At 42.3% G+C, this 18,621-nt stretch overlaps 1 protein-coding gene across 13 annotated transcripts in view; it reads left to right on the top strand.

Annotated features, from left to right (window-relative positions):
* Positions 1 to 334: 334 nt before the first annotated feature.
* BPTF (bromodomain PHD finger transcription factor) overlaps positions 335 to 18,621 on the top strand; it is a 94,454-nt gene continuing 76,167 nt past the window's right edge. For 12 of the 13 annotated variants that reach the window (XM_084837450.1, XM_084837451.1, XM_084837443.1 and 9 more), the window contains exons 1-2: positions 335 to 1,230; positions 17,717 to 18,539. In XM_084837450.1, coding sequence (XP_084693576.1) covers positions 558 to 1,230; positions 17,717 to 18,539 — 1,496 coding nt within the window. In that variant the 5' untranslated portion in view covers positions 335 to 557. The remainder of the gene's footprint in view (positions 1,231 to 17,716; positions 18,540 to 18,621) is intronic. The other variant, XM_084837448.1, reaches the window with a different exon arrangement.

Here is an 18,621-nt window from a genome sequence, read left to right as displayed (position 1 = left end):
TAGAACACACGCATTTAGAAGAGTGATAATGCCAGCTGAGGCTGAAATGGAGTTTGTGGCATAGTTGTGCATGTCTGTGGAGAGAGGGGGGAAGAAAAGGGCTTGTGCGGTAACAGGTGTCTTTGGCGCGTTTGTGTGGGTGCTTTCTGAGGGGATGAAGGCGCGCTTGTGCCGGGCACTCCGCCTCGAACCTGCTTCTAGCGCTCAGGCAGCAGGAGCCGGCCGCTGCCCTCCGGCGCCCCCTGGTGGCGCTCCGCTTGCCGAGCAGGCTGGTCACGTGAGGCGCTCAGGGCCTGCCGCCGCTTCCCCCAGTCAGAGCGGAGCGATCCGAGGCAGAGACGAAGAAACAAGATGGCGGCCGGTAGCGATCCGGAGCGGGACGCCGGCGATTCGGATTGAGCCCTCGGCCCTCGCAACTCGGCGGCACCCCCTCCCTGGCCCAGAACTCTGACCGCGGGGGGGAGCTCCCCCGCCGCCGCCCGCCCGGAACCCGAGTGCCCTCGCTAGCCTCTGCCCACCCCCGCTCCTTCTCTTCCCCCCCCGGCCAGCGCCCAGCGATGCGGGGCCGGCGAGGCAGGCCGCCCAAGCACCAGCAGCCTGCGGCGGCCCCCGCTCGGGCGAGCACCCCGGCTCCACCCGCCCCACCGGGCCCCATCGGGGGGCTGAGGTCCCGGCTACGGGGCAGCAGCCGGGGCAGGTGGGCGGCCTCGGCCCAGGCGGCTGGGGCTGCAGGGCCCAGGCCGAGGGGGGTCGGGGCTGCCCAGGCCTCCTCCGTCTCCTCCACCCCCAGGGGGGGCGGCAGGAGGAAGGGAGGCGGCGGCAGCGGTAGCAGCAGCACCCCTGGTGGGGGAGGCAGTAGCGGTAGGGGCAGGGGCAGGGCTGGAGCGGCGGCGGCGGCGGCGGCAGCGGGGGGAGGAGGAGGCGGAGGCAGTCGCAGTAGCAGCGGCAGCCAAGGCAGGGCTGCCGCTGCTGCCTCTTCCAGGAGGAGCAGCAGTAAAGTCGTGTACGACGATCATGAGAGTGAGGAGGAGGAGGACGAGAGCGTGGTGTCCGACGAAGAGGAGGAAGGAGACCCGGAGGAGAAGCAGGACTCCGATGAAGAGGTGGTCATGGAAGAGGGGGAGGACGACGACGACTCTGATTACCCCGAAGAGATGGAGGACGAAGACGATGCCAGCTATTGCACTGAGAGCAGCTTCAGGAGCCACAGCACCTACAGCAGCACCCCAGGTGCGGGGTGTGTGTGTGTGTGTCTTGGGGTGAGGGGAGAGTATCTGGAGGAGGAGAAGGGCGCCCCACCCTCCTCCAGATACTCTCAATGTGCACCTCTGGCTGGCCAGAGGTGCACATTGCATGAGGGGAGGTGGGGGGGGAAAGGCTTCCTAGGGGGGCAAAGGCATGTTTACAGTCGGGCGAGCCAGGAGGGAGGGAAAGTTAGGCTGTGCTGAAGCACAACAGGGATGCGCGCTTCAGCGGAAGGTGGTGATCGTATGCAAACAAACAAACATGGAGAAAGGGAGAATAATAGCAAGCGACTCCTGCAAAAATAGGACAAGGTCCTCGCGGCGGGTGCGTATAATAAAACGAGTGGCAGATGTGCAAAAAAGCATCCTGTAGCACTTGCGGAAAGGAGGTGCTTGAGAATATTGTCCTAGAAGGATGCCTGTAGCATTAGTTTGGGCTTGCAGAAATAGGAAAAGGAGGTGTATTCAGCATGTAGACGCTCTCAAGTATCCTGTAGATACTTTGTAAAAATCTAGGTTTATTAAAAATGTAAAAGAAAAGACCATTCAGATTGGAGACTGTTTTGTTACATGTTACTGAAAGTGCAGGTTGTTTAAATTGCACTGTTTAAGCCTATTTTCTGGTAGCAATAAAAAAAAATCAAATGGGCAACCTTTAAAAGCTTGTGTGGGTTGTTCATTTATTTAGATTCAACCATGTTTGTTATAAAACTGTTAAGATGCCAGCATTTGTTGCCATTTTGTTGTTAAAATTATGCTATGGTGATCTTACTAGATTGACTACTGTTAGAATTCACATTCAGCTTTTTAAAAACTAATGTTGTATACCAAGTCCAGGATTTTAATTGGAATATGGATCATGCTGTACTTCTAACAGAGTGCAATTCTAAAAAATAGATTGAGCCTGCAATACTCAAAGAGTAAGCCTTATTGAACTCAGTGAGACTTCTGCGTAGACATGTATAAGATTGTTTTTGCTTAATTTTGTTAATTAAGCAACATGTTATTAGACAAGATCACATGTGCTTAATTATATTGAGTTGGTGTGAGATCAAACGTTTTGCAACTATTTTTACATTCTCGCATGTTTTTTAAAAATATGTAACTATCAGGATTGGGATCTAAGTAGTATCAGATGGTATGTTGAGAAGACAATTCAGTGTTCTATCAGTTTGACTCGGAAATCAGTGTGTCATATTTTACTGAAAATATTTAATGCAGTGGCTTTATGAAGTTTTGGGAAAGTGGCTTTAATACACATTTTGTTTGCATCACAATAGCAAAAGGCTTTGTAACATTTCCATACGTTAAAATAGATTTTTAGTTTTTCAAGATGCACGAAAGTACATTTATTAAGGAATTTTATAAAATCAGACTTTCCTCCTGAATTATTTCACAGGTTCAGAATTAATTTATTGCACGTGGAAGTTTGTTTTGTTTAGCTGTCTGTCATTTGTGGGGGGTTTTTCACTCTGGCCTTTCAGTGACAAGATAATTATTTTGTAGCACTAATAATATGTATCTAGGACATTTGAATTGAACTTTGATCCAAGAGGCCTTAATAATTTATGCACTTTAGAGAAGTAAATGACACTGCTCTTTGGTGATATAGTACATATTTTTAACTAGGATGCCACTGAGTTTCTGAATTATTTCAATAAATTACTAATATTTTAGAGTTGCATCTAATTTGTATGCAAACTATCAAACATCGTCCCATTGATGGCATCACTGTAGAGATGATTTTGTGTTGTAAATGAAGTGATTCTTGTATCAGTCTTTGAAAAAAGTTTAGTAGAGATGATGTCAGTTTGACTCAGTGTTAAACAAGACAGCCAGATTTAGATTAAAGGTGTTGCTTGTGACTGTTTCTTGTTTTCAGCAGCTGGCAGCAGGGTTTCCTTATTCTTCTAGCTGGCCACTGATAGCAATGAATCAAATTCAGTAGATATTTACACTTTCATTCTTAAGGCTTTTGAGCCTCCTCATCCTGGTTAACATTTTTGAGGTGGCTGTACGTTAAGTCTTCTGAATGACAAAATCTATTGGTTGTGATGATATTCTGGTTGCAGATATTGCCTCCACTTGTTGATCTATTTTGTGCACATGCTTAGCATTGACAGCTTATAATATGTAATGTTAAAATGTTTGGTTAAAGTGCTGAAGAGTAAGATGTTTCTTGTAAATAATTCTTATTGTGAGCCATGTGTAGCAACTAATAATTTAGAGCAGTGGTCCTGTGAGAATCTTTCATTTGATAAACCTCCCATCATTCTTACGAGCCTTTTACAACCATGGCCAGATGAAGATGTAATGCTCTTCACTTGCCTAACTGCAGTGTGCCTTGTGGCTTGCATGTTCTTTCTTCCCCACACTTTGTATGCAAGTGGAGCAAAGCATGTGAAGCATTAAGACCTCTTCAACCTAGAGTTTGCACTCATGGTTAAAAGCAGTCAGGGTTAGCAAAAATGCTTGTCAGCAGAGGGGGTAATTCATGTGTGTGGAGAGGAGGTGGAATGTGCATGTCTGTTGGGTGCTTCCCCTCGCCTAAATGGTTAGCAATTTGGAGCTGTTAAGTCTGAAAATGCTGGAGAACAATTGTTTGCTTTCTAAAGAGAATCCATTAGTAGTAGCGACCGTCCATATGTACAGAAGGCTAGCATCTATTATAGGTCAGAGTTTCACAATTATCTGTTTTTATTGTACTTGCAGAATGTTGTTTATGAGTTGTTTGGTTTCGAACGTACAAGGATGGAAGAAAGTAATTAAGGGCACCACCCTATGCATGTTTAGACAGAGAAAAGGCCTACAACTCCCAGCACTCCCCAGCCAGCTTGGGGAATGCTGGGAGTTGTAGGCCTTTTCTCTGTAAACATGCATAGGGTTGTGCCCTTGACTAACTTCCTATGGGGCTCTAAACCAGGGGTAGGGACTCCTTTCCCCTGGGAGGTCCCCATACCAGCAGTGAGTGGAGACAAAGGCCAAAGTGGGCTGGGGTAAAGCACACAGACACCCTGCTCCATACCTGTGTTGTGCACTGAGAAAGGGAGCCTCTGTAGTGTACAGAAGAAAAGGAAAGCAAACTGCCCATGGAAGAGACATTGCTCTTTTCCTCCATGGACAGCTTGCTTTCCTTCTCTGCTGCAACCTGCAAAGGAGACTCCCATTTTCAGTGCACAGCATGGAAACAAATCCTGCCTGCCTCTTGGTCAGAGTCTCTTTCTGTCTTGTTCCCTTAAGAGAGATAGGTGCTGACTAGGAGGAGGAAAGTGCACACACAGCTATGGAGAGTGGCGGCTAGAGCGTCTTTACACAGCTTTCCCGTGTTTGCCTGCCTCCCAGTTAGTATCTTTATTTCTCTTGGGGGAATGAAGGAGACAGAGATGCTGACTGAGAGGCAGGGAAATGTGGGAGAGCCAACTGTCTTAGGTGGTGATGGGGCCTAGGGAGATCTCTGGGTCGAGATCCTGAGGCCTTGAGCTTTGGATCTGGCCTATGGTGTGGAAGTTTGCCACCCCTGCTCTAAACCACTTTTCACGTATGATTAATATTTCATTGCCACTGTATAGAACTTCAGTAATCCATACCAGGGGTCCAAAAAAATATTCACGCCCCCTTGGCAAATCATATTAGGGGTCGATATCAATAAAAAAGTGACCTTCCAGAGTGACTCTGGCTGGTGCTTTGTCCCCAGTGATACGTTAGTTGTCACCCAGGAGCAGAGTTCACAAGTGTAAGTGCGCATGGTTATTTATTTATTCCATTTATACCCCACCTTTTTTCCTCCAAGGAACCCAAGGCGGTGTACATAACCCTCCTCTCCATTTTACCCTCACAACAAGAACCCTGTGAGGTAGGTTGGGCTGAGAGTTGTGACTGGCCCAAAGTCACCAAGTGAGCTTCCATGGCTGAGTGGGGACCAGAACCTCGATTACTAATGAAACTTCACTCGCTTTGACAGGAAAACTCCACCCACAATGGCATATGCTGCCGTCACATAACACAGAAATGGTAGGGTTTCTGCCAAAAGTAAGCAGAGCCTGTCTTCCACTATTTGATTGTTGTTGTTCAGTCGTGTCCGACTCTTTGTGACCCCATGGACCATAGCACGCCAGGCCTTCCTGTCCTGCGCTCTCTCCCGGAGCGTGCTCAAGTTCATATTCATTTCATCGGTGATGCTATCTCGCCATCTCCTCCGCCGTCCCCTTCTCCTTTTGCCTTCAGTCTTTCCCAGCATCAGGGTCTTTTCCAGAGAGTTTTCTCTTCGCATTAGGTGGCCAAAATATTTCAGCTTCAGCTCAGTATCTGCCCTTCCAATGAGCACTCAGGGTTGATTTCCCTTAGGATGGACTGATTTTACCTCCTTGCAGTCCAGGGGACTCGTAAGAGTCTTCTCCAGCACCACAGTTCGCAAGCATCAATTCTTCGACACTCAGCCTTCCTTATAGTCCAGCTAGAACAGCCATACGTTGCTACTGGGAAAACCATAGCTTTGATTATATGAACCTTTGTTGGCAAGGTGATGCCTCTGCTTCTTATTATGCTGCCTAGGTTTGCCATAGCTTTGCTCCCAAGGAGCAAGCGTCTTTTAATTTCATGGCTACAGTCACCATCTGTGGTGATCTTGGAGCGCAAGAAAATAAAATCTGTCACTGCTTCCATTTCTTCCCCTTCTATCTGCCAGGAAGTGATGGGGCCAGATGCCATGATCTTAGTTTTTTTAATGTTGAGTTTCAAACCAGCTTTTGCACTCTCCACTTTCACCCTCAACAAGAGGCTCTTTAGATCCTCTTCTCTTTCTGCCATTAGAGTGGTATCATCTGCGTATCTGAGGTTGTTGATAATTCTCCCGGCAATCTTAATTCCGACCTGTGATTAATCCAACCCAGCGTTTCTCATGATGTACTCTGCATATAAATTAAATAAGCAGGGCAACAATATACAGACTAGTTGTACCCCTTTCCCAATTTTGAACCACTCGGTTGTTCCATGTCTGGTTCTTACTGTTGCTTCTTGACCCTCGTACAGGTTTCTTAGGAGACAAGTGAGGTGGTCTGGTACCCCCATCTCTTTATGAATTTGCCACAGTAGTCAATGAAGCAGAAATAGACGTTTTTCTGGAATTCTCTTGCTTTCTCCATGATCCAGCAAATGTTGGTGATTTGATCTCTAGTTCCTCTGCCTCTTCAAAACCCCGCTTGTACTTCCGGTAGTTCTCGGTTCACATACTGCTGAAGCCTAGCTTGTAGGATTTTGAGCATAACCTTGTTGGCATGTGAAATGAGCGCAGTTGTACGGTAGTTTGAACACTCTTTGGCATTGCCCTTCTTTAGAATTGGACTGTAAACTGACCTTTTCCAGTCTTGCGGCCATTGCTGAGTGTTCCAAATTTGCTGGCATATTGAGTGCAGCATTTTAACAGCATCATCTTTTAGGATCTTAAATAGCTCAGCTGGGATACTGTCATCTCCACTAGCTTTGTTGTTAGTAATGCTTCCTAAGGCCCACTCGACTTCACTCTCTAGGATGTCCGGCTCAAGTTCAGAGAGCGCAGTATCATGGCTATCAGGGACATTCAGATCTTTCCTGTATAGTTCTTCTGTGTATTCTTTCCACCTCTTCTTAATCTCATCTGCTTCTGTTAGGTCCCTGACTTCTTTGTCCTTTATCATGCTCGTCTTTGCACAAAATGTTCCCTTGAGATCTCCGATTTTCTTGAAGAGATCTCTAGTCTTTCCCATTCTATTGTTTTCCTCGATTTCTTTGCATTGTTCATTTAAGAAGGCCTTCTTGTCTCTCCTTGCTATTCCCTGGAACTCTGCATTCAGTTGGGTGTATCTTCCCCTTTCTCCCTTGCTTTTCGCTTCCCCTCTTTCCTCAGCTACTTGTAAAGCCTCATCAGACAGCCACTTTGCTTTCTTGCATTTCTTTTTCTTTGGGATGGATTTCGTTGCTGCCTCCTGAACAATGTTACGGACCTCCGTCGATAGTTCCTCAGGCACTCTGTCTATCAGGTCTAATCCCTTAAATCTATTTGTCACCTCCACTGTATATTCATAAGGGATATGATTTAGGTCATACCTGAATGGTTTAGTGTTTTCCCGATGTTCTTCATTTAAGCCGAAATTTTGCAATAAGAAGCTCATGATCTGAGCCACAGTCAGCTCCAGGTCTTGTTTTTGCTGACTGTATGGAGCTTCTCCATCTTTGGCTGCAAAGGACATAATCAATCTGATTTCGATATTGACCATCTGGTGACGTCCATGTGTAGAGTCGCCTCTTGTGCTGTTGGAAAAGAGTGTTTGCTATGATCAGTGTGTTCTCTTGGCAAAACTCTATTAGCCTTTGTCCTGCTTCATTTTGTACACCAAGGCCATGCTTGCCTGTTATCCTGGTGATTTCTTGACTTCCTACTTTAGCATTCCAATCCCCTATGATGAAGCGGACATCTTTTTTTGGTGTTAGTTCTAGGAGGTGGTGTAGGTCTTCATAGAATCGATCAACCTCAGCTTCTTCAGCCTCAGTGGTTGGGGCATAGACTTGAATTACTGTGATGTTGAATGGTTTGCCTTGGATTCGTACTGAGACCATTCTATCATTTTTGAGATTGTACCCCAGTACTGCTTTTCCCACCCTTGTATTGACTATGAGTGCTACTCCATTTCTTCTGAGGGATTCTTGCCCACAGTAGTAGATATGATGGTCACCTGAATTAAATTCGCCCATTTTAGTTCACTGATTCCCAAGATGTCGATGTTCCATCTTGCCATCTCATGTTTGACCACCTCCAGCTTACCTTGATTCATTGATCTTACATTCCAGGTTCCTAAACAATATTGTTCTTTACAGCATCGGGCTTTCTTTTCACCACCAGACACATCCACAGCTGATTGTCCTTTCGGCTTTGGCCCAGCCGCTTCACTCTTTCTGGCACTACTTGGAAATTCCCTCTGCTCTTCCCCAGTAGTATATTGGACACCTTCCGACCTGAGGGGCTCATCATCGGGCGTCATCTCTTTTAGCCTTGTGATAGGTTCCATGGGGTTTTCTTGGCAAGAATACTGGAGTGGGTTGCCATTTTCTTCTCCAATGGACCACATTTTGTCAAAACTCTCTGCCATGACCTGTTCGTCTTGGGTGGCCCTGCATGGCATAGCTTATGGCTTCACTGAGCAAGCGCCTTTGCCACAACAAGTATTTGATTAGCTTTGCATATATTGCATGGTAATTATAATATATATGACTTTGGTTAGAGTTGAGGTTAGGGATGCTGAGTGCAGCCTGCCTTCCAGTATTTGATTAGCTTTGCACATATTGCATGGTAATTATAATATATATGACTTTGGTTAGAGTTGAGGTTAGGGATGCTGAGTGCAGCCTGCCTTCCAGTATTTGATTAGCTTTGCACATATTGCATGGTAATTATAATATATATTACTTTGGTTAGAGTTGAGGTTAGGGATGCTGAGAGCAGTCTAAGTTGTAAGTTTTATCAGGCACTCTTCTGAGGCCTACTAAACCACCTCTCTAGTTTTCATTGCAGAAGTGAAAATCCAGTTATCATGAATCCCATGTTCATTAGGTGTTTTCTCAAATTTAACCAACTACTTAGTTGCTATCACAGGACATAAATGCCACTGTAAATATTATCTGCTCCCAGTTACGCCTCTAGTTTTGCCTATTGGGTACGCATACTCCTGGTTAATTGCTCTATTAGTCTCTTGTATATCTCTGTTATCCTTTTCAGGCCCTTCCATGAATGCCTAACTGTTAGCCGCTTCAGTGAGTTTTAAGTGGCCTTTCTGCTCAAAGGCCCCCAAGTCAGCTAACAAATAACCAACAATTAAAATACAAGAAAAACAAGACAGAATCAACACAAAGTGGATCAACTAAAAACCCAGCACAACAACAACATCACCTCAAAAGCCCAGCAAAATACCAAAATAGAGTCTTGATAGCCCAACAAAAGGCTTCCAGTGTGGGGGCTAAACAATCTTCTAGGCAAGGGAATTTCATAACCTGGGCACTGCTATGGAAAAGGTACGCTGTCCTGGTACACTGAACCCAACCCATTAAATTTTAGGAAAATGGTAAAAGCCACCAGGTGTTAGATGCATTCAGAGATAAAACGCAGCAAGCAGAGTACAATGAAATTGAGACTGCATTTACTTTAATATTATGACTGTTTTAAATAATTTTATAACTTTTAATATATAGTATATTGCTTCAGGAGCTTTTAAGAAGAGAGGTGATTTATAAATTTATAACCAAGGGATGTATAGCCAAGGATGTGTACAGTAGATTAACCTGAATCTGTAAATATGGGTAAAGCCCAGAACAGCAAGGGATGTTAAGAAAAATCTCATAGCTTCTTTGGCTGTGTTTGGAAGAGGTAGGTCCACTTCTTGGAGAAGATGGTGAAGCATTAACGGGTGACTGGGAGAAGGAGTAACTATTCCTTTCCTGTTTTTCCTCAGTCTTCTCTTGCAAGTGGAATTGTGCTCAGCCTGGAAAAATAGAACAAACTATAAAAAGAGGGACTTGCTACTCAGAATAAGGAGATGGTTGAAGAACATCTAGGTACTTTAAATGAGTTCAGATCTCCAGGGCCTGATGAATTACACCCCAGGGTGCTGAAGGAGCTTGCAGATGTTATTTCAGAACTGCTGCCTGTAATCTTTGAGAATGATCGGAGAACAGGTGAGGTGCTAGAGAACTGCAGATGAGCAAATGTCCCTATTTTCAAAAGGGGAGGGAAATGTAGATCCAGGAAACTACAGATCAGTCAGCCTGATGTCATCACTGGGCAAAATTCTAGAACATTAAGGGATTGGTGTGTGAGCATCTAGAAAATAATGCTTTGATTACTAAGAACCAGCGTGGATTTATCAAGCGTAAATCATGTCAGACCAACCTTACCTCCTTTTTCTGGTAGTTACTAGTTTGGTAGAATGCCATAGACATGACTTCAGTCAAGCATTCAGCAGGGCTTCCCATGATATCTTTGTTGACAAGATGGCACAATGTGGGGTGGATGATACTAATCTTATTTGGATCCACAACTGCTTGAACAACCTATCTGAAGCGGGAGGGAATTCCACAGTTGGGGTGCCTGTATCGAGAACGTCCTCTCTTGGGTTGTCACATATCAAACCTCTGGCAAATGCAGTACCATCAAGAGGACATCTGTCTAAAATTACGTCTAGGCTGCCATTAAGGGTAGAATCCCCTCAAGGTAGGGTACAAGATAAAAACCACAAGAGTGGATACAATAAAAGGTCCATAAAAACATGTTTGAATAAAATCCATAAAAACAGAGTTCCAGTTAAAATTGTTAAAAACTAAACTTAACAATAAGTACTCTGTACTTGTTCTCAGGGTGGAGGTGGGGAGAGTGAGCAGGGCTTAGGTCAGCAAGGTAAACCATATACCACATTTAAGATTTTAAGCAGAGTTAGCGTTAACTATAGTTAAGTATTAACTGTGTGTAGTTGTCAGAATAAAATCATGACTTCTTGTGATGGGAATGAGATTAGCCTCTCCCTGGGTTTGTTCACTCCCTCTCCTCCTCCATCATGGCTACAAGGAGGAGTTTGGAAGTGTTCACTTCAGCTTTTGATTAACTGTGTCTAGTCATGTTGTCTAAAGCTAACAAACTGTAGTTACTCTTAACTATAGTTTGCTTGAAACAAACAGACTTCAGTCCATGAGTTATGAAGCTGACTTGTTTCAACAAACAATAGTTGAGATTAACCACAGTTTAGCAGTTGGATGACATGCACAACTCTGGTTAATCTAAAATGGAAGCAGAAACTTCCAATCTCCTTGTTGAGGCCGCAGCAGGGGAACAAAGGAGAAGCCTGAGGGAGACTTGGCTCATTCCCATCATAATGATCTATGGTTTACTGTGACTTTCAAATACACCCACTCTGTCTGTACCAGACCAGTGGATCAGATCAGTTTGTCATGTAGGCCAGTGTTCATCTCTAGGTGTGACTGTGGAATGCATTTTTTCCAGAGGCAATTGAAACATAGCATTCCTTGTTTATTCCTTACAAAGCTTGAAAGCCATTTTGAGCATGTGAATGTTTTGAGAGTTTTTGCATCTTGATGGTAGGCACGTGTCCTATTTTTCATTGGTGTTTTAAATCTTCTGCTTCCTGTGAAATTCATGCATACTAAAGTTTATTTTTAACTATCTTAGTTATCAGCACAAAACAAGTTTATTTGTAGTCTTTATTGGGTTGGATCCAACTTGCTTCCCTATGAGTGGAAGTCACTAAGATCCAGCAGAGGCTCTAGCTTGTGGAGGTTGGGGTGGCGGTGGTGATCTTTGCTGATTACCCTTTCTCCCATGCGGACCCTAGCACCACTTCCTGTCCTGTTCCAGATGTCCATCAACCCTCTAGAATGGCTTCTCAGGAAGCATATCAGGTTGCAGGGAATCAGCAAATATTGCCGCCGCCTCCCTCCAGTGGTAGAGTCCCTTGGGCAGAACTCCACCCATGCATAGGCTGCATCCAAACCATTAACAGTTGAAAACAATACAAATTGCAATTTGGGATAGTTTAATTATAATATTATTGGACAATTTCATTGGAAATATTCAGGACTGGCCTTACCAGTAGGCAAAGTGAGGCAGGCACCATGAAAGGGCAGCAAGTTTGTTATTTATTATCATTGTGTTTTTATTGCCGTGGGGAGGCGCATATGGGATTTTTTTTGCCTCTGATAGCAACATAACATGACTGGCCTTGGGCAGGGTTGATAAAAATCAATGTTTAAAAAACAAAACAAAACTGGATTTTAACATTTAAATCATATTTTTCAATTTTCTTAAAACAATGAGTAAAAAAGGCCCTAGGTCAAAGATATCATCGTGAATACTAATTATACAACTTCTAATTGTATTCTTTGAATATGTGAACAGCAGTCTATGGAGATGGGAGATAACCTGATCAGTCCTATTCTGCACTGCAGGTGGTGTATAGAAGTACATGCCCTCTCTCTCTAAGTGCAAAGATAGAGAAGGTCAATAAATAGAGAATTTAGGGAGATGGAGTAGATCTGAACAAGGAGGAGGAGTCTGGATATAAATGCAAGGGATAGGGGAGGGGACTAGAAAGTGAAACCAAAAGTAAACAGAACATATTCATGCAGTCCTGACTCCTGAAGAAATTTCTGCTGCATATATCCACCACTGTGTACCTACCTTCTAATAAAACCTACATCTTTGAATATGTATTAAAGTTCTATTAAACAATAATGTACTTCTACTAAAAATGATGATTAAATAGAATATTCCTCACTCGTGATTTAAACTGTGATTTAAATAATTAAAATTGAATCCTTCAGAGAAGCAATTTAAATCATGATTTAAATCAATTTGATTTAAATCAAATCAACCCTGGTCTTGGTTACTATGCACCTTGACTTAGGGGTTCCTCTGACCCAGGAAGCAAAAGTCTTGGGCTGGCCTTCTAAATTGCTTCCATCTGGTAATCCAAAATAACCTTTGAATACTTTGAAGATATGAACTGAAGTGGTTGAGTGAACCCTGAACCTTCTTAATAGTGTTGGTACTTTTTATATTATTAAGTTTTCAACAAAACAAAGAGGAAAGGAAAAAAATGGTAGCTACATAAATTTGATTATATCAATTTCAGTGCATGCATATGAAATGTGTGTGTGCATGCACGTATGCGCGCGTGTGCATACGTGTGTGTGTGTGTTTGTGTGTATATGAGAAAATACTGGTTTCTAAGAATTACACATAAACTTCAACAAAAGCAGACCATATATCCAAATAAGTATCCATCCGCAAGTGGCATCTGTATACCACCCATTGTTAGGACCTCAGTCCTTTGCATTATAGGAGGTGAGCGTTTATCCTTCCAATGTTGTAATATCAGTCCTTTAGATGTCAAAGGGGTGCAGAGAAAACCTTGACTGATGTATTGAAGATCTTACAACACTTTCAACATTTGAATGGGTGGTGTATAGATAACACCTCCAAATGGATACTTTATTTGGATAATGTTGGTACTTCCACTAATGGTGGTCCCCTCCCTGATAGTTTTAAATAGTTTTAAAATAGTTTAAAAAAATATTTTAACACATGTTGTGTTCATCTCAGAGTTTAAAAAATACACACACAAGTTGCATCCTATACAACTTGTTTATATTTTGTTGAAATGTTATCTTCATGGTAGGACACCTTGATAGTATAGATAGTTGTTACTGATTTAAGGAATTAAGTGGAATATTGAAAATAAAAAATTAGGGATGTTTTAAGATAGAATTTATTATTAATATCTAAAACAAGCTAAACCATTTTTAAACTGATAGATATTTTAAGACAACTTTCACAATCCTTAGTTTGAAATATTAATTAGTGACAGATGCTTGTATTGCATTTAGGGAGATGGAGTAGATCTGAACAAGGAGGAGGAGTCTGGATATAAATGCAAGGGATAGGGGAGGGGAATAGAAAGTGACACCAAAAGTAAACAGAACATATTCATGCAGTCTATTAGGAGGCCCTGGTAGGCTAATATGTCAGAAGGCCAGAGGTTGAATAAAATAAAATGTAAATCTGGTTTCTGAAAGATCTGCAAGTGATTCACCCTTCAGATGTATTGTATTGTATTCTGAAAAATCAGGAAGATGATTGGATGTTTAAAATTTTTTAATGCTGTAACTCAGTTTTTATTATTTAGTCTTTAGAGCAGTGAAGTGAGGTGGAAAATTTTTCCAGTGCATAAGTTTTCTGTGGAAAAAAAATCAATTTCATAAGTTCCTTACTACAAATGAATTTATGCCAATTACAAATACAATATTATGCAAGGCTGGCAGTTTCAAAGTTGCAAGTAATGTTTTTCAGGTGATTATCCCTAACAAGTAAGTGATAGAATACATATATGTCACTGAAATATGTATGTGTCTTCAGAGTGAAATGGAACTAATTCAGCAAATGATAGAAAGAATTTAAATGTGTATCATAATCCAGGGCAAGTTGTGTACTGTTGAACATTTATCTTGTGTCTCAAAAATGCAGCATGTAAAATATCCATAGGTACTGTGACTTAATTCCATTTACGGTAAGGAATATAGCTCTCCTCACCATTGATCAAGCAGCCAAAAATGTCCAGCTTGTGTGAGTGGTGCAGAAGTGTCATGAGTTGAGGAGAAATTCATTCTACCTAATTTAACATTTTCAGACCAATATGTAAAGTGAAACACAGTGTTTTTTAAGCGATTTTAAAAATTTAAAACATTTTAAAATGTTTAAAACTGATATGGAATGGGAGGAAACCAATTTAAGATTGGAAAAATGGGAAACTGAAAGAAACCGAAATTGATAGATTCACCCATCCGCAGTCATGAATTTGCTGAAGTTAGGTAAATTCATTTCAGATTTTGCTATAGCAGTTCACATTGCTGAAGAGGCAGCCTCTTCTCACTTCAAAGGGTGTGTTGTCTCTTTTGCAGTGGGAACTGTGCAGGTAAAACAGAAAGCAAAGCTCAAACTGCCAGTCATGTCTTGTGTGCATGTCCCTCCTTTGTTATATTAAAAATTAGCTGGATAACATGCAGAGCACATTTTGCTGTGCATGTAACATTGAACAAGATTGTTGAGAAGGTGTTTTTCTTGGGTGGTATATTTATACACATACACACCCCAGCATAGCACCTGGACTGCAACTCTGCAGCATTTGGGAAAGAAAGTAATGTGACATTTTTGTAACATCTGTATAAGAATACGGTAGTGTAATGCTTATTACTAGAGATCTACCAGACCAGTTTTGTTCATTTTTTAAAACAAAAGCTTGAGCAGTGCAGACATGCAGAAAATTTTGAAACTTTGAAAAAGTTCAAAGCTCTAGCTTTTATAGCAAAATGGTATGTTTATTTGCTCCGCACCAAACAGTCTCCTATTGCTCTACAATTCAGTGCCAGTTTATTTGCTCCGTGCCAGATACCACGTGTTTTCAACCTCCATTACCTGCATCCTCCTGCTTTCTTTTTATCTGTTTGGGTTTGTTTTTATTCGTTTCGCTTCACAGGCATGCTTCATTGGGTGCTGGCAGGCCTCGGGGTAGTTGCTAGGGAATGGCCATTCTCCCCCCCCCCCCGCACGCGATTATATTGTTTTGAACGGGATGAATCAGAGAGCGAGGAGCTGCTACTGCTTCCCCCGTGATGCCCTGCATGGGGGTGGGGTTTGTGTATTTGTGTGTGTGAAGGGGGGGGTTGTTGGCAGGGTGATGTGGCAGGAGTTGGTGGGGTGCAAGACCAGTGTCATATTGGATGGCTCTGGCTCATGGCAGGTAGGAGAAAGGCGGTGTTTTTTTCTTCTCTCCCCACCTGCCATCTCACCTTCTGTTTTTCCGGCCTGGGTGGGGGTGGGGCTTCTTGGCTGGGGGCTTGGAACACCCCTTTTCCCTGCAATAGAGGAGGGGTAGGTCTGTCTATGCTTTCATGTAATGGGAGGGGCTTCTAATAGTGTGGAGTGAATGAGGGGGAGGCAGGTGGGTTGGAAGACCCCGTTTGCCATGGTGGGGGTGGCTTGCTTTACTCTAGTGGGAAGAAGTCATAATATTGGGGTGCTCATTGAAGGGAAGCTGATGCAGGACATAATTGAAAAGTTGAGAGAGGAGGAGGAAGGGAAAGAAGGAAATACCCCCTCTGAAAGTTGTTTCCATTTGCAAGGAAAATGGCCAAACATATTTTCATCCAATCATTCTCAGACTACTACTGCTCATGGCGACATGGGCTTTACACGAGTTTTAGTTAGATTGTTGAAAGCCCCCAGATTCGTTAAGCTTGAACAGGTGACATAATGAATCTGTGGCTCCCTTTCACTCCTACCAATAAGTAAATAAAAAATTGCAGTTGATGTGTCGCTCTTGTTAAAATTTAGCCGACAGAACAACAACTTATAAATGAGGCATGGTGCATCATCATCTGGAAGCCTTTGCTAAAAGTGCTGCACTGTCAAGATATTTTAGTTTCACCTTAGGGTTGAATAGCTCTGCCTGTGTTAAAGTGCAAGCTCAATAATTTAAGGATAGAGATTTAAAATACATAAACAGCAACTTACGGGATCACTTGTGTGAGAAAATTCTAACAAAATTCTTATTGTACATCACATTCATTGTATAATATGCAAGACGCTACTTTAAAATATATTGTGACTATTGCAGTGGATAAAATTCAAGTGAAATTCTATTATACTTGATTAAGGAAGGAGGCCTGAGGATATTGTACTTGGCTATTAATCGGGGTGCTTATTTTTTGCTTCCCAAATTGAAAAGTGCTTATTGGTAACTGAATGAATACCCCAATAAAGCAATAGACTGGCAGTTAATGTGGATTATGGGGGATGAGAGGATGAAAAAAGTGACTTGCTGGGCAATTGAGGTTGCAATCCTAAACATACTTTCCTGGGGCTAAGTCTCTTTGAGCTTGATGGGGCTTACTTCTGAATAGATATGTGCAGGATTGTAGGATAAGCCTATTTCACAGAATCTGACTCTAGAATGGTAGTCTGGGTCTCTGCTTTTGAATGGGAAGCTCTACATAATTAAGGTCTCTGTGTCTTTAAGTGGGGAACAATGCACAATTATGCTACAATGTGAAATAACGTGAATATAATTTTGGAAAGCCTGTTCTAACAAAAAATCACATCCTTTTGCAGATAACCATCCAAATATGTGGCATTCAGCAGGGGCAGAAATATCCACAGAAATACATCTCTAATTGTAGTTGGTAAACTTTTAGCATCCCCAGATCTTTTTAGTTCTGTAGATCTCCCCCTTAAAATACTTGCACTGTATTCCTGAATTTAAAATTAGTATCGACTTTACTAATTAGGAAAACAATTTCCTTTTTCCAGAGTTATTTTGGAATGAATTGGGAGACTTTTAAGTGTAACCTAAACATTCAGTAAACTGGCAGCTAAAATAATGGCATGTCACTTATTTGCGGAAAACTCAAGAGAGCAAGTGCTACAAGAATAGATAGTGTTTTTGCCTTTATCCTTGATTTGATTGTTAAAAATGTACATGTTCTGATTCCCCTGAATGCTGAAAAATGTCTTCATCTGGCAATCCTCTCTTCTATTCCTGTTCTCAAACGCCTTCTATTTTACAAAATAATGGTTTAGGCCACCCGTTGAGAGCCAAACAGCCCTTTCCCCAACCCCATTATTGTTAGCTTTTCAGTTGTTTTCTAATAAAATATCTTCAAGAATGTGTTATGGTACTAAAGTTTAAAGATTAGTTAAGCATCTATTGCTTTCAGGCATGACATTTTAAAGTAAGCAATTATTTATTTATTTTTCTGGTAGAAATGGGGCAATGGAACTGTTTGCATTGTAATGGATGAAAGTGAAACCAGAACTGTAAGTATAGACATACCTGCTTCTACTTCCTGTTATCAAGTCATTACTTATTATTCTCTGTTTATAGGTAGAAGGAGACAAAGAGTACATCGTCCGCGCTCTCCAATATTGGAAGAAAAGGACATCCCTTCTCTTGACTTGCCTAAATCCTCGGAGGACTTAATGGTGCCTAATGAGCATATAATGGATGTTATTGCCATCTACGAGGTACTCCGGAACTTTGGCACTGTCCTACGCCTGTCTCCTTTTCGTTTTGAGGACTTCTGTGCTGCTTTAGTAAGCCAGGAGCAGTGTACACTTATGGCAGAGATGCATATAGTGCTTTTAAAAGCTGTTTTACGTGAAGAAGACACTTCAAATACTACCTTTGGACCTGCTGACCTCAAAGATAGCGTTAATTCAACCTTGTATTTCATAGACGGGATGACGTGGCCTGAGGTTCTGCGGGTATATTGTGAGAGTGACAAGGAATATCATCATGTTCTTCCTTTTCAAGAGGCAGAAGACTACCCTTATGGACCAGTTGAGAATAAAATTGACGTTCTGCAGTTTTTAGTGGATCAGTTTCTTACAACAAACATTGCACGTGAGGAATTAATGTCAGAAGGTGTGATACAATATGATGACCATTGTAGAGTTTGTCACAAACTGGGGGACTTGCTTTGCTGTGAAACTTGCTCAGCTGTGTACCACTTAGAGTGTGTGAAACCACCTCTTGAAGAGGTACCAGAGGATGAGTGGCAGTGTGAAGTTTGTGTAGCACATAAGGTGCCTGGGGTAACAGACTGTATTGCTGAAATCCAAAAAAATAAACCATACATTCGACATGAACCTATTGGATATGACAGAAACAGGCGGAAATACTGGTTCCTGAACAGGAGGATTGTTATGTAAGTAAATGTTCGAAGCCCATTAACATACTGGCACATGTTATTTAAATCTGCTTTTCATCAAGGTGCGCTTCTTTTAATT

The sequence above is a fragment of the Heloderma suspectum genome, chromosome 2 (assembly GCF_057233095.1).
Source record: "Heloderma suspectum isolate Gila_16-S chromosome 2, 16-S_ref, whole genome shotgun sequence".
Lineage (NCBI taxonomy): Eukaryota > Metazoa > Chordata > Lepidosauria > Squamata > Helodermatidae > Heloderma > Heloderma suspectum.
The sequence above is the reverse complement of the archived record's forward strand: the minus strand, read 5'-3'. Positions and strand labels throughout refer to the sequence as shown.